The sequence below is a fragment of the Cervus elaphus genome, chromosome 25, assembly GCF_910594005.1.
Source record: "Cervus elaphus chromosome 25, mCerEla1.1, whole genome shotgun sequence".
Classification (NCBI taxonomy): domain Eukaryota; kingdom Metazoa; phylum Chordata; class Mammalia; order Artiodactyla; family Cervidae; genus Cervus; species Cervus elaphus.
This window is the reverse complement of record NC_057839.1, coordinates 40074639-40090779: the sequence shown is the minus strand read 5'-3', so window position 1 is coordinate 40090779 and position 16141 is coordinate 40074639. Positions and strand designations below refer to the sequence as shown.

The following is a 16141-nucleotide window of genomic DNA, read 5'->3' as shown; positions in this document are numbered from 1 at the left end:
CTGGGGATCCTGTTGACCCCAGCCCCACCCACCAGTGGGCAGCTTGTGCTCTCAACCAGCTGCCAGGATCTGGCCCTACCCACCATTAGGCTGACACCAGCTTGGCGACATCCCTGAACCCACAGCCAGTCATGGCAAGAGCCAGCCCTGCCCATCAGCAGGCCAATACTAGATGTGGAACCCCTACATGCAACCACCTATTCCAGAACTCAGCTCCACCCACGAGTGGGCCAGCACCAGGTCAAGGGATCCCAGGGCCACACAGCCAGCAGGCTCATGACCCAACCCCACCCCACAGCAGCCGGCACACCAGGAGGGGCCTGACAACCAACCAGACGCCCCACAGTAGCCAGCTCGCACAGGAGGGCCCATGCAGCCCACACAGGAGGCATCCCTAGAGCATGCAAGTCTGGTGACCAGCATGTAAGTTGCTGACATACAAAGGACATCTCCTAAAAAAGGCTGCTTCTCCAAGGCTAGAAAACATAACCAGCCTACCAAACACACAGAAACAAAAACAGCAAATCAGGAATAATGGAGCAGGGAGGAAGACGTTCCAAATAAGTGAACAAGATAAGATCGCAGAAGAATTAACTGAAATGGAGACAGGAAATCTAAACCTGATAAAGAGTTCAAGGTAATGATCAAAGAACTCTGGAGATTAAATGAGAAGAGTGAGAAGTTAAAAGGTTTTAAAAAAAGAGTTAGAAAATATAAGGGGCTTCCCTGGTGGCTCAGACATTAAAGAATTTGCCTGCAATGCAGGAGACCCAGGTTCAATCCCTGGGTCTGGAAGATCCCTTGGAGAATGGAATGGCTACTCACTCCAGTATTCTTGCCTGGAGAACTCCATGGACAGAGAAGCCTGACGGTCATGGGGTCACAGAGAGTTGGACACGACTGAGCAACTAATACTTTCACTTCAAAAATATAAAGATGACCAAACAGAGATGAAGAACAATAACTGAAATGAAAAATACACAAGAAGGACTCGACATTACATTAGATGATATAAAGGGATGCATCAGCGAGATGAAAGATATAGTAGTGGAAATCACTGAAGATAAACAGAAAAAGTAAAAAAATAATAGAAAGAAATAAGGACAGTTTAAGAGACCTCTGGGACAACAGTTGCAAAATAAATGACTCACAAGTATGAAATGATTATGTGGTGATCATTCTGAAATGTCAGAAACACCAATCACTATGTTCTATAACAAGAACTAACACAGGGTCAATTATACTTCAAAAGCAAACTCACTCATAGCGAAAGAGGTAAGATTTGTGGTTACTAGAAGGAAGGGAGAGTTGGATGAAAGCAGTCAAAAGGCACAAACTCCCAGTTTTAAGATAAATATTAGAGATGTACAACATGATAATTATAACTAACACTGCAGTATGTTATATATAAAAGCTATTAAGAGAGTAAATCCTGAGAGGTCTCATCACAAGAAAAAAATTTCTATTTCTTTAATTTTATATCTATATGAGATGACAGATGTTTACTAAACTTATTGTGATAATCATTTCATGACGTATAAACATCAAAGCATTATGCTGTCCACCTTAAACTTACATGATACTGTGTAAAAATTACATCTCAAGAGTAGAATTTCTTCTGGTGAATTACTGTAATTCTTTAATAATTCATGCTTGATACATTTATTTAGGGAATACAAGTTCTTTCATTAATTATTTTCACAAACAATGTAGCTGGTTGGCCTACTAAGTTGTACTAACACAGAGTGGCTAACTAGGCAACTAAGAGATAAGGCATTTTTAAAAATCACTAACAAAAAGCATCAATTAGAAAGTCTTATATCACTATTCAACTTGCTCTTATATTAAAAAACAATTTTATTTAATACTCAAAGGATAGTAAGAATTTCTAGCTACCCATGTGGAAAATAACAACACTTCAAAGATTTAAAAACATACTTCAATCAGACAAAAACAGGAACCCAGGAATTCTCTGTAAAGTGTTTTAAAATTAAGAAACTAAAGAAATTACTGAAATTTATAATACATTCTCAACCCTGCAATGCTACACTTAAGGTATCAGTATTAGTGACAAAGTTCTTAATATTTTTTCCTTTTTTTCTCCAAAAGCTTGTTAGTTCTCATCAGTTTAACAAAAATGTTTTTAAGGATTATCCACTAAAATGGAAAAACTGGTGTGAACTTAAAAGTTCTACAGCAGACACACTTAACATAAACCACAGAACTTCCCCTGTAAAATCTTCCAAAGCCAACAACACTTCTCCCCACACGCTCTGACAACACAACATGAAAGGGGGCAGGGGGAAGGATTCTGAAAGGACAGAAATTAACCACACCTTAAGGTCAGATGTGAGAGTCATGCTACTTTCTAAATGACCCAAACACTTCCATTAAAGTATCACAGACATCTTTACTTGACCAAAACTGAATTAAAATTTTAAGTTGTTTTACTAGTCAGACGAGTGTTTACTATTTTGTACTCCAGTAAGGGAAGGAAATATGTCTTTTCAAATTTAACATGTAAGAAATGCACAAACTTGTGAGAATGACAGCTGGTACGTAAACTCACTAGGCATAATTTAAGCACTCTTAGAAGAATACACTTAACTAAATGGTACACCAAGTACCATTCGAAACTGCCTTAAAAGGATTAGTGGCACCTAACTAACAGCTAGAGAAAGTAAACTATTTATCCAAGCCAGATCAAGCCAGCCGCAGGAAACTCTACTTCTTCAGCTATATTTAGTATTTATCTTCAATTCTTTCTATTCCATTTACTCTTTATCTCAGGCTCTCACCTTTACTTTCCTCATTGCCCTATTCCTGCTTCTGCATTCTCCTTAATTCTGTTGCTAAGTCACTTCAGTGGTGTCCAACTCTGTGTGACCCCAGAGACGGCAGCCCACCAGGCTCCCCCGTCCCTGGGATTCTCCAGGCAAGAACACTGGAGTGGGTTGCCATTTCCTTCTCCAATGCAGGAAAGTGAAAAGGGAGAGTGAAGTCGCTCAGTCATGTCTGACTCTTCGCAACCCCATGTACTGCAGCCTACCAGGCTCCTCTGTCCATGGGATTTTCCAGGCAAGAGCACTGGAGTGGGGTGCCATTAATTCTGTTACCTACTCTCTTATACAATGGGATGGCACCAGGTTCCATCTTTGGCATTCTTATCTGTTTCCATTTCACTTTCATTATCTCCCCACTCCAGGGACTTGATCTACCCAGTATACACCAGCACCTAAGAAGTTAACTGCTAGCTCAAGCCTGTTTCTTGAGTTATAGGCTCCAATTTTTAAATGTCTACCTTTATATCAACCCAGTAGATCAAGTACTTCTCCCCAAAACCATCTAAATCTGATTATATATTCCTCCTAATTTGCTTTTCTGAATCCCATATAATAGTTAATAATACTTCCATTTACCTAGTCAACAGAGTAAATCCCGGGTGTCAGCTTTAATTCTCCCAAATCGCCACAGCCAGCCAGTGGTAAAGTCCAGTAATTATACCTGTGACCTCCTTCTCCAATCTGTCCTTTACATTCATGCTGCCACTGCTTGAGTTCTGGACAACATCAACTCTTATCTGGTCTCTTGTAATAGCTTGCCTCTTGAGTTTCTAAAGAGTTTCTTCCTTAAAAATACTTCCTACTTCCCTCATCATCTAACCACTCCCACCAGAAGCCTGCTTTCATACTAGTCCCAGAAGAGTGACATCTCAGAAAAACTGAGCCATCCCCCCACTCCTGTGGGGAAGACAGCAGGGCTGAGCAAGGGTTGTGCTCTGCTGTTAAAAGACGGAAAACGACTGAGCTAAAACCATGGCATCTAACAACTTTATAAAGCCCTCTTGGGCTTCCCTTGTGGCTCAGCTGGTGAAGAATCTGCCTGCAATGTGGGAGACCTGGGTTCCATCCCTGGGTAGGGAAGATCCCCTGGAGAAGGGAACAGCTACCCACTCCAGTATTCTCGCCTAAAGAATTCCATGGACTGGTCGCAAAGAATTCCACAGACATGGTCACAGTGAGTCAGACACGGACTGAGCGACTTGCACTTTCACTTGAAGCCCACTTACCTGTTTAGCGTCAATAATACTCCCTCTTGAGCAGTGAATTTCAAATTGCCCTTAGGGTGCCACATCAATCTAGTGGTCACAATCAGAATTAATAGTCAAGAAAAAATAAACTATACTGCATGTAACAAGAGTAAACTGCTTCATGTTATCTTCTGTATCAAATATGAGTACATCATGACACAAGATTTTTCTGATTGTGAATTAGTCACCAAGTTTGAGGTTTTTTTACTGGCAAAAAGATGACCTTCCCTGCTGTCTTGCTAGTACTGTTCCCTTCCCTTCACATATAAATTCTTCCTTATTCTTCAATATTTAAGTAGCTTAAAAGATAACAATTTTCACCCTCATCACATTGGCAAAAATGTTAAAGTCTACCAAGTGCTGATGAGAACACTGGAAGCAGGGAGCCATTCAATGCTTATGGAAAAATTACTTGTATTTTTATTTGAAGCATTTTTTTAAATAGTGGAAAAACTCAAAACAACCTAATTATTCAAATAATGGAATACTATATATAGCAGTTAAAATGAATTAACATATATCAACATAGAATTTATAACCAATAGTGAATAAGAAAAGCAAATTTCTAAAAAAAGATACATTGTAAAGAATATATTACTGATGTAAGTTTTTAAAGACAAAAAAAGGCTAAAACACAGTCAACTTATACTTTATTGGTTGAGAAGTTATTAATGTGCATCAATAAATACCTTTCTATACTCAAAGTTTAAGTCATATAAATAAAAATATAGAAAAAGTGATCATAGTAAAAAAGAAAAAATTAAGTTATTTACAATTTCATGGCTGGCTACAGGCTTCCCCAGGTAAGCCTAATATACAGGGCAGGTTGAAAACCAGGGCTCTAAAGCATATTGACCAATAATTCTGTTAATGGAATTTCAGCTACTGTGATGTTCAATCCTTTTACACCTTTATGAGTCTCTTATTTAACTGTAAGTACTTATTGGAATATATCGTAAGCCTCTATTTTCCAAGTTGTGTTCCACAGAATTAAAAACATTTTCTGCCTCCACCCAAAATTTCATGGTCAAATAAAAGCATTATCTGTTTAGGCTTATGGTTCTCAAACATATTTAACCATGAAGCCTCTTTCAGGGAACTCACATCAGTAATCTCTACCTTAAGTTTTCAGCAACTAACATCTTTCTTAAGACTGACACTGGAAATAACACTCTGGACTGGCAGACTCAGGGTAAAAAGAACTAAAAAAAAAAAAAAATGTTTTTAATTCAGAAATATTTCCCTACCTTTATTTAGTGGAGATGGAAAGGCAGAGAGGATGAGGAATAAAATACAGTTCTTGACCTCAACTCCAGAGGAAAAAATAACCACAGATCATATGCTAAAGTGGAAAACTCAAAAGGATATGCATTATGAAAATACAGTGAAGAATACCTAACACAACCTTGACGGCCAGAGCAGGGCCCAGCAAGGTTATCAAGGATGGCTTCCTGTGAGAGGAATGTGTAAACCTCACCCTACGGCAAGAACAGTGGTCCCCAACCTTTTTGGCATCAAGAACATTTCGCAGAAGACAATTTTTCCACAGATGAGGGCAGGACGTGATGGTTTCAAAATGATTCAAGCACATTACATTTATTGAGTTCCTTGAGCAGGAGGCAGAGACTAGTCAGTAATCAGGGCAATAGGGAGGACTGTAAATACAGACCAAGCTCCTCTCCTTTGCCTGCTACTCACCTCCCACTGTGGAGCAGGGTTCCTAACAGACCACCAGCCAGCAGAGGTCCTTGGCCAGGCGGGTGGGGGAGGGTGGAGTGGGGTAGGGTTAGGGATCCCTGGGCTAAAGGATGAAGGAGGATTCAAAGCAAAAGGGGCTACAAAGGTGAAGACATTGGTGAACGCAAATCAAACTACCCTGAAACACCATTTTTCACCTACAGGTTAACAAAAACCCCAAAATGTGCTAAGCTGTTTATGAAAAAATAAGTACCTTCATATATTGCTGGTGAAGGTATACACTGGTACAGCCTCTAAGGGAAGCAATTTGGCAATACCAATTAAAATTTCAAATTTCTCTCACTTAGCAATTTCACTTTTAAGTACTTAGAGCTTGATTCATTAACACAAATTATTATTTGTGTTATTCAATAACACAAATCATTTGTTATTCAATAACACAAATTATTATTATTCATTACATAGTATATTTTAAAAAACTAAAGTATTTGCACACAATAAGTACTATGTACATACTAAAAGGAAGAAGGGGCAGAATAACTTAAATAATATGTTAGCATTGAGTAAAGGGAGATGGGATAAAGAAAAAACATTTCACTCTGTGGGTTTGTATGTACAGATTATTTCTGAAAGAAAATACAAGAAATTAACATTGGTTACTTTCAGGGACAAAAACTGAGTGTCCATTGACAAGAATAAGAGAGTTTTCACTGTATACTCTTCTGTATCTTTTACATTTTGAACCATTTTAATGTGTTACTGATACATAAAGAAATTAACTAAATAAGCACAACATCTAATGGAAACTAAAGCAGTGTGAAATCAATGGAAAATGAAGTTCTAGACAAGAACTGATGAGAAATGAAGTTTAAGAGGTGGACCCAAGTCACTTCTGAAAAGACCTTGTTTTTAGCACACGAAGGATAATAAAGGTTCACCTACAATAACGTTTCTCAAAGTGTGATCTGGGAACCAACTGCAAACCTGGAGAGCTTGTTAAAAATGTGAATCCCTTAAGCATCAGCAGTCTTAAGGGTATGGTTCAGAGCCCCAAGTCTGGGAGTTCTCCACAAACTGAATCTTGACATTTGAGGGGAAGAAAGAAAGATTCCGGTACCTGCATTCTAACAAATTCCCTGGGTGTCTCTATAGGTTACAGGGAGCTTTTGAGGCGTTCTAAGCAGAGGGATAAAGTGGCCAGATGTTCACTTTGGATAGACTACTCAGGTTCCTGTGTCTGGAAGATGTGAAAGGAGTGAGGTTCCGTTGCAAAGCTCTGGCATGGCTCCAGATCGTGTTCATTCATTTGATAGATACTCCTGGTGCATACACTACACTCACTGCACATGTGGCAGAAACGTTATCTGCCCAAGAACTACAAGTTGCACCACTGTTTTCAGAGTAAGGAGAACACAATCCAAGGCGCTGCATCTCCCAAATCTGCTAAGAAGGCAGTAACTAGGAAGAACTTAAGCCAGTGACAGAGGGACTACTAAATGAAATGATGCTATCCCATTAGGACACTAATTTTAAAAGAAATTAAAAATGGAAACCATTAAAAGGAGTTGATTCTGGGGTTATATGACTTGGAGCGGAGCCAGAGAAAGGTGGAAATGGTTCATTTGTTATTTGGCGTATATTAAAATACTCTGAAATAAAACATTCTCTTTGGCCAATAGGTGTGTTTACGATGGCAAAATCCTTTCCAATCAGTTTCAATTCATCCAAAGGTTTAGTTTGTGAGTGGCATCAACCCTGTTAATATAAGCTCCACATCCACTGACAGCTACATCACTTATGAGGCAAGTGTAATAAAATAGTTTAATTAGTCCTTGCAAAGTTTTGAGCCAGTAAAGGTAAAATCACTGACTATAAATTTATTCACAAGAAAAGTCACTTATCAGTTAGGGGGAAAGGAAATGCAAGAACTGAAAATAAACCAAAGTAAAACCAATATGAATGAGCAATGAAAAGTCAAACTTTCACCCAGTCTGTTTATGCTTTATCAACTAAGAAATATTTCCTTTAATTGTTTATGTTTCCACAAGGTTAAAGAACCATGAAGCTTCAGGGTATGAAATTATACTTGCACTCTATCCCTCATCTTTCATTTTCATTTTAACAAATACCCTAATAGAGATCTATTTTGCCACAGAACAATCAACACCACCACCACAAAAGAGAACCATCTGCTATAAAACTTCAGGTTACCAAGACTCCATAGACACAGCCAGCCACGGTGCCAGAACACTCATGGAAGCACTTGGTGACTTTCTTTTATACCCAATTCACATGATTCATATCCCTCAGTATCTTTTACCCCAGCAAAATAGCAAACAACATTAACCATATCATTCCTATCACAGAATCCCATTTTAGAACAATTTCACACAGTCCAGTATTGTTTGGCCTGTCCCTGAACTCTGGTACGGGCTCCACCTAATACTGTTCCATTCCAAATGTGTTGTGGTTTAGTCGCTAAGTCCCAATTCTTTGTGACCCCACAGACTGTAGCCTGCCAGGCTCCTCTGTCCATGAGATTTCCCAGGCAAGGATACTTGAGCGGGTTGCCATTTCCTTCTCCAGGGCATCTTCTCGACCCAGGGTTCAAATCCATGTCTCTTGCTTGGCAGGAGGATTCTTTACCACTCATTCACCTGGGAAGCCCTTCATTCTGAATACTGGCCTTAATATAAATACCTCACATCAGTTACAGACAAATCCAATAAAACTTAGTTGAAATGATAGTGACAGCAGCTATTTCAAAACTCTGTTCCACAGTCCAGAAGTGTTACTTCAAAAGTGTTCTTATTCCAGACAGCATACTCAAGCAATAGGCAAATATTTACCCATTACAGATTTCTCTTCAGATGCTCAAAGTGGGTGTACCAGGTAGTTCGATTTTGAAAGACTTGATTTGCCTTACATTTTAAAAAGTTTTGATTAGTGGTAATCTAGTTCAGAGACCCAAGAATTAATCTAATTCAGATGCCACTCACATCGTGAGGCCTTATACAGGTTATTCAGAGTCTTAAAATATCAGAAAGGGCCTTGGAGGCTCTCTAGTCCAATCCTAGTATTTCACACAGTGAACTAGGTAGACACACCCTGAAAACTGACAGCGCCTCACCAAAAGTACCACTGTCACCAAGGAGCCCCAGAAAAGTTAAAAAGCAGCAGAGGAATCTGACCACACAGGACCTGGGCCTGGCTCCAGGCTCCTGACCCCCAATCCCACACACTGATCATGCCAACCAAGTGTACTGTTTTTAACTGTTGTGGGAGGCTTCCACAAAATTGTTATGAAGAACATATTTATGCATATACAGCACTTGACAGCTTCTAAAAACTATAACAGATCTGCAGAATTAGGAGCAGGACCCAAAGGGCACCACCTCTTTCCCAAATCAGAAACACTTACTGCTCACCTTTTTATTCCCTGCCTCACCCTCAGCTTCATTCCTTTAACACAAACTCCAACCTCCTGCTCAAACTGTTTCATTTACTCTTTAAATGACGCAAATGTTTTCTATAAACTGCTACCTTCAAACACTTTAAGGAGAGAAATGTACACCTAGCATTGCCATCAGATGAATACAGAGGCCCTCCTCAATTAACTCATTAAACAATGAAGCTAAATATTGAAAACAGTCAGTACTTATAGCTGGGGCTACAGTCTATGGGGTAGCAAAGGAGTCCAACAGGCCTGACCAACTAACACTTTCACTTTCTGGAGCAGATTGCCATTTTCCTTCTCCAGGGGTTCTTCTCCACCCAGGGAATGAACCTGGGTCTCCTGCATTGCAGCAAGATTCTTTACCAACTGAGCCACCAGGGAAGCCCTTCGTTTTGATAACTCCACAAAACATTACCAAAAAATTGCTGATGATTGCCAACCACAAGTTCAGGACCAGAGTGTCTATTCTGGTACAGAATGCTACAGGATTATGGATATAGGCAATTAATTCCAAAGTCTTTTGGGGTGGTGTCAACAATTAAGAGATTTCCAACGGAGATTTTTCCAGATATACTGTTCATCTAGAAACATTCTCCTTTTCCTAAAGTGGGTGTGGGCATGGGATCAAACGCTTCAAAAATAAGAGTGAAAGTAGGTAATATTCACCACCTTAGGTGTATTTACATACTTTGCAAAGATATTAATAAACAACTATACCAAACACTGTCTGCTGTGGAGGCATTACTACACTATAGACATAGGCGCTGTATTTACCTGCCTTCGTTTGGACCTTTCTATTTAATAACATACATTCAAAGTCAAATTTCTCCCTTGCTCTTCCTAGCACTGGAGACACGTGAGCTTTTAAAGCAAACTCCTAGAACCTTGTCTGAGGACCACGTTCCAGCACAGAAAAGGCTGAAGCCGACTGGCTCTCCGAAGTGCCCCAGGCCTGGCAGTCGTGCCCAATAAAAGGGGGTGTGTCCGCGGTACCAGAGCCTCTTTTCCGCTGCCCGCAGCGGCACCCAAGGGCCCCCTTTGCCCTCGGGGCGGCCTGGGGAGAGAGTCCCAGAGCATCCAAGCTTCTGATCTACCTCGCTCCGGGTTGTTTAAAGGGGGTGTGGGTGGCGAGGGCGCAAATGAATCCCCAAACCTCTCCCACAGTGGGAGTCCTTCTCCCACCCAAGGTTCCTCCAGACACCCCCGGCTTGGGGGCGGGGGTCTTCACACTAACAGTGAACCTGTCCCTCTCTCTAAACACACACACACACACACACACACACACACACACACACGCACGCTGGAGAGGGGAGCCTACGAGCGAAGCAGGAGGGAATGGAGGGTAGCCTGTAGGGCAGGCCTGGCATCTAACATGCCCCGGGAAGAAGGGCTGTCCCGAGAGGTCTCGCCCGAGGGGGCGCGGCCGGCCCCCCAAAGTCGCGGCCCAGGCCCGGGCCAAGACACAAGAGCGGGGGCCGCCGGGACCCACCAGCTGCTTCAGGTCCTCCTCCGAGAGCTCCGCGTAACGGTATCGCTGCTGCTCGAACTCGTACCGTGTGGTTTTGGCCACCACCACCACCCGCGACGGGCGGAAGCCGCCGTCGGGGCGGCTACCACAGCCCGCCAGCTCGCGCGGCTGCCCGTGCCCCAGGTGCCGCCGGCCGCCGCCTTCACAGCCAAGCCACGGCCGCGCGGCGGGGCCTCCCGCGCCCGGCCCCCTGAGCGCCGCTGCCCGGCCCCCAGCCACGCGACGACAGCTGCCCAGCAGGAAGCCTCGGTAACAAGTCATCGTCGGCCCGGCAGCGGCTGCAGGCCTCGGCTCCCCGCCGGCAGCACTGCGTGCCGTCCGCGCCGCTCCGGCCTCCGGGTTCCCGCCAGGCTGGCAGAGGTTAAGTGCACAGCAGTGCGTGGCCCGCGCCGCGAGGAGGACGTGCCCAGACGTTGACGGGGGCGGGGAAAGCCGGGCGATTGGGAGTCCGGAGAGTCCAAGAAGAAGGTGGGCGGGGAAAAGCGGGAGGCCTCCCACTGGTGAGGCTGTGTTTGTTTGGGTAGCCTTTTCCATCCACGCCTGCGCAGTGGCCACTTTCCCGCCCGGGGACCGACCTCCAGCTCCACCCATTTCCCCCGCGTCTGCACCCGCCCCCAGGCCAACTCTGTAAGCCAATCAGAACCCGCAGCGGTTTTGGAGGCCGAGGCGCTTCGGGGATTGGCTGAGGCCGGGGGAAGGGCTGGAATTCTATTTGGTGTCGGAGCTGCACCCAGCTGGAACTGGTCTTAGGTGGCGCTGGGCCAGCGAGTGCGGTTTTAAGCGCCTGGCGGGAAAGCACGTGCGGCCGCAACTCCTGGCTCTGGATTCTTTTTCGTTACTGTGGATAGACCCTTTGTTCCTTCCTGCAGTACTGAGTGGCTGATGTGTCCGGCTCCGGGCTAAGGTCTGAGGAGACCGACTTAGGAATCGCTCCCCTATTTGCGGGGCCTAGTGCAGAATGAAAACGCAGAGTCCCTTGTTCAGAAACTGTTAAGAATTGCAAGGGAGAAAGAGAGCAGTTGGCCAAGTACCAGGCACGGCTAAGCATGGGGCCCTGTGGGGCTGCGCAGGTGGCAGCTACTACTAACCTACAAAAAAACTATAACCTCTCCCTACCTTCCCCCCCCCGGGGGGGGGGGGCGGGGGCGGGGTTAGCCTTTGAGAAAGAGGCTGAGGGATAGACGAGTCTGGGCAAGTGGAACATTTCTAGATGGAGAGATACGGTTGTAAAAGTAGATAGGAAAAGAGTGAAGGGTTAAGAGTGTTAATAATTTGGATCTTACTCTGTAGGCAGTGAAAGTCGCTCGGTCATGTCCGACTCTTTGCGACCCCATGGAATAGTCCATGGAATTCTCCAGGTCAGAATACTAGAGTGGGTAGTTCCCTTCTCCAGGGGATCTTCCCAACCCAGAGATGGAACCCAGGTCTCCCGCATTGCAGGCGGATTCTTTACCAGCTGAGGCACCAGGAAAGTCTAGTAGGCAGTAGTTGACCTTTTGGAGGCTTTTAACTGAAATGAAGTGAGTCCTGAGAGCAATGTTTGATGATTACTGATCTGGCTTTGGAATGTGGAACAAACTAGGAGGCAAGAGAAGGAAGGGCGACTTGGGCACTGTTGACATAGTTACACTTAGATCCGAGCTATAGAGTAAAAGTAATGAAAATGGAAGAAAATGCCCCTGTTACAAGAGGAGAATCAAGTGGCAGTGCAGATCCTAGTGTCCGTCCCTCCTGCTCTTTAGGTCTATTTGTTTTGGCACCCTCTTTGCTTCTTTGTAGTCCTAGCACTATCGGTAACTAGCTCCTGGACTTTGAGCAGGTTGCTTCATCTTTCTGGGACTCGGATTCCTCATCTTAAAATGAGGGAGTTGAGCTAGAGTGATTCCAAGGTTCTGCCAAGCCCAAATTGATTCCAAATCTGTGACTTTTAGTTTTCAGCTAGCCACTACCGCCAGCATTCATTCATGGGTTCACTGAATACTTACTGAGTCCCTACTATGTGCCACATAGTATATTAGACTGAAATACACAATGGAGTCTGATAGATGTTTGCTTTTAATAGGTCACTTACCCCTTCTGACCAGCTTTGCCTCATAGCAGCTGCTAATAGTGATTTGCAGGGCACACTTAAGCATACCTCTTAACTTCTGTAGGATGTGTTACTCATTTGTAACTTTGAACATTCTCAGGGTCCTTTCTAGTCATACTATTTCATTACTTTATAATTCCTTAGCTATCAGGAAGGAAGAAAAGGGAGAGGTCACAGATTACACTGCAGTTTGACGCTTGGGTGACTAGCAGAAAGCCAGTTGATCCATTTGATAGAAAAAAAAATGAATCTAGAAAACCTTTTGGATCAAAGTCTATGAGTTTTGTTACGCATATGCAAAATTTCAAACCCCGTTTCTTCTGATTTCACCATTAAGTACTCAAATATTTAGATCTCCCCCGTTTTCAGCTACAAACTTGTCTACACTGACATCTTCTCATTTGATATATCTGTCCCTTTGTCCATTGTTATTTTTGGATCCCATCTTCTTCCACCTTCTCAAAAATAATACTCCATCAAGTTATCACCTTTATTATACCTTTAATTATCCTTCTCTATTGGACTTTCCTCTTCACTATTTAAACATACTCATGTCTCAGACATCTTTAAATTAAAAAAAACAAACAGCCATCTAAGCCCTAGCTCTTTATATATTGCTGGTGGCTCAGGTGGTGAAGAATCTGCCTGCAGTGTGGGAAACCTGGGTTCGATCCCCAGGTTGGGAAGATCCCCTGGAGAAGGGAATGGCAACCCACTCCAGTACTCTTGCCTGGACAATCCCCATGGACAGAGGACCCTGCTGTGCTACAGTCCATGGAGTCACAAAGAGTCAAACATGGCTAAGTGACTTTCACACACATGTCTTCTCTTTATAGCTAAGATTCTTGAACGAGTCATTGGTTCATTATTGGTCAGCATCCCTGCCTCCTACTTATCCATCATCCTGTTGTAATCTGGTTTCTCCCAACCACTTTACTGCTATTTCCAAGGTGACCAAATATCTGTAACTTGTAAGACATTTATCAGCCCTTAAATGACTTGGTCCTTCATTTGAAATGGTTATCATTTCCTTTAGAAATTTTTACTCTGGTTCACAATGCACCAATCCCTAATGGTGTTCTGCCCATCCCTCTGTCCTCTTTCTGAGCTATTCCCGAGCTCATCTTTAGGACCTATCCTTCCCTTTCCTTTCCTTCCATTTTGTCTCTGTCTCTCTCTCCCTCTCCACTCTTCTTTTTTTTTTTTCTTCTTCTTTTTTTTCCCCTCTCCACTCTTCTGCACAAGCTTATTTACTTTTGTGTAGTGAAAAGAGCCTGGGTTTGGGATTTTAAAAGACCTTGGTTCAAATCACAGCTTTACTATTTATTACTTTTGTCAATCTTGAACTATTCCCTTAACCTTTGTGAGCCTAATTCTTCATTTACAAAAGAAAACAGCTTCCTTGTAAAGTTATAAATAATATGCACAAATGCCTAGCCACATGCCCATTATGAGGTATACACGTGGCAAATTTTAGCCCTCTTCATCTTCCATGACTTCAGCTACTATCAGTATCTTTAGCCCAGCCTATGTCCAGAGCTTTAGATCCTTATTTCTAGCTTCCTGTTGGATAATACCTCTTGAGTCTTATATATATAACACATGTTAATGGAGATCAAATTATATTTGATTGCCTGCTATTGGTGAGGTACCCTGCTAAGTGCTAATGATAAATAAAAGGTAGTCTCTCCCCTTGAAGAACATACAGTCTGTGCAATGGTAAAATTATACACAGGGTGTTATAGAAATTTGGAGGAACACATCTTAGCTTAGCCTAAGTGGAGTTAGGGAAAGCTTTCTGGGAATGTCTCAAGCTAAGTAATGAAGAATGAGTTAGGTATTAGGCAGAATCAGCAAGAGTAAGAAAGGAATTCCACAGAGTAAACAGTGTGTGCAAAGGTATGAAGTAATAAAATAACAATTCTGAAAACCTAGAACATTTAGAGGGAGGCAGGCAATGGTGGGAGGTGAGGCTAGAGATTTAAGACAGAGGAAAGATATGAAATGTTATATCCATGCTTAGGAACTTGACTTTTATCTTCGGTATGCTAGGAAGCCTTTGCAAAGATTATGAACAAATTTATTAGAAGAAATACAAGCAGTGAGTACATATCTAAAGGCTCCTCAGCCTTATTAGAAATCAGAAAAATGCAAATTAAAGTAATAGTGAAATAGTCTTTTATGTCCATTAGATTGGCAGATAGCAAGAAATTTGGGTGATCCTGTGTTTGAAACTATTATACTATCAAGTATTTATTAGGCTAAATATTTGCCAGTTATTTCTATAACTCTTCCAATGCTGTAGTTTCCAAGTATCATCTTAGAAATGTCAACTACGTTCAAGTATTCACATCTGTGAATTCCACATATGATGTCAAAAATTACCATTGTGAATTTCACGTATGATGTAGAAAATCACCAGTACTGTGGGTTTAATCTGGCCATGCAAAACAAACTAAAGTGTTGGCATTTGTGGATTTAATATCAGTTTCAGCTACCCGCAAACAACCAAAATAATGTTTGAGTTTCATACTCAGACGCCATCCAAGACAAGGCTGGTATTATTTTCTAGTGAATAAACTTACCCAGTTGGCCACATCTCAAGCAAGCTTTATTGTTCTCAATGTTTTATGGGGAAGAATTATAATTGTTATGTTCACAACTTGAAGGTTTACAAAAGTTAAGATTTATCCTTCCCAATCATTACAACCCCTCCAGCTCACTTCGTGTATGTTCTAATTATGAAAGATATATACCACCACCCTCTGGCTTTCTGAAACATGACATCCACATACTCTAATATAGGATATTAGTCCTTGACAACTAAGGGTTCCTGGCTTTGGCAGTAATGGATGTAAAATATTTAAGAGAGAATATTTTGCTGGTTTATAATTAAGCTGATAACTTGGTATAAAATTACTCTTGAGGGGCTTCCCTGGTGGCTCAGTGGTAAAGAATTCACCTGCTAATGCAGGAGACATGGGTTTGAGCTCTGGTTCAGAAAGATCCCACACACCGTGGCTCATGAGCCTGTCCTCTAGAGCCCAGTAGCCACAACTGCTGAGCCCACACACCAAGAGCCCATGCTCCACAACAAGAGAAGCCACTGCAGTGAGAAGCCCATGCACCTCAACTAGAGAATAGCCCCTGCTCACCTCAACTATAGAGAACCCAGGTAGCAATGAAGACCCAGCACAGCCAAAAAATTAAATAATTAAACAGTACTATTGATAGAAAAAATGTTTTCTGTCAGAATGTTTAGATCAAAAGAAATGAATT

General features: G+C 42.4%; 1 protein-coding gene across 3 annotated transcripts in view; it reads right to left on the bottom strand.

Moving 5' to 3' along the window:
• The window catches only part of NADK2 (NAD kinase 2, mitochondrial), a 47946-nt gene extending 36764 nt beyond the window's left edge, over positions 1 to 11182 (bottom strand). Inside the window, exon 1 of one of the 3 annotated variants that reach the window (XM_043887488.1) lies at positions 10735 to 11182. In XM_043887488.1, the coding sequence (XP_043743423.1) occupies positions 10735 to 11034 (300 nt within the window). In that variant the 5' untranslated portion in view covers positions 11035 to 11182. Of the gene's footprint in view, positions 1 to 3419; positions 3838 to 10734 lie in introns of those variants that run through there. The other 2 variants (XM_043887489.1, XM_043887490.1) reach the window with 2 other exon arrangements.
• Between the last annotated feature and the right edge of the window lie 4959 nt (positions 11183 to 16141).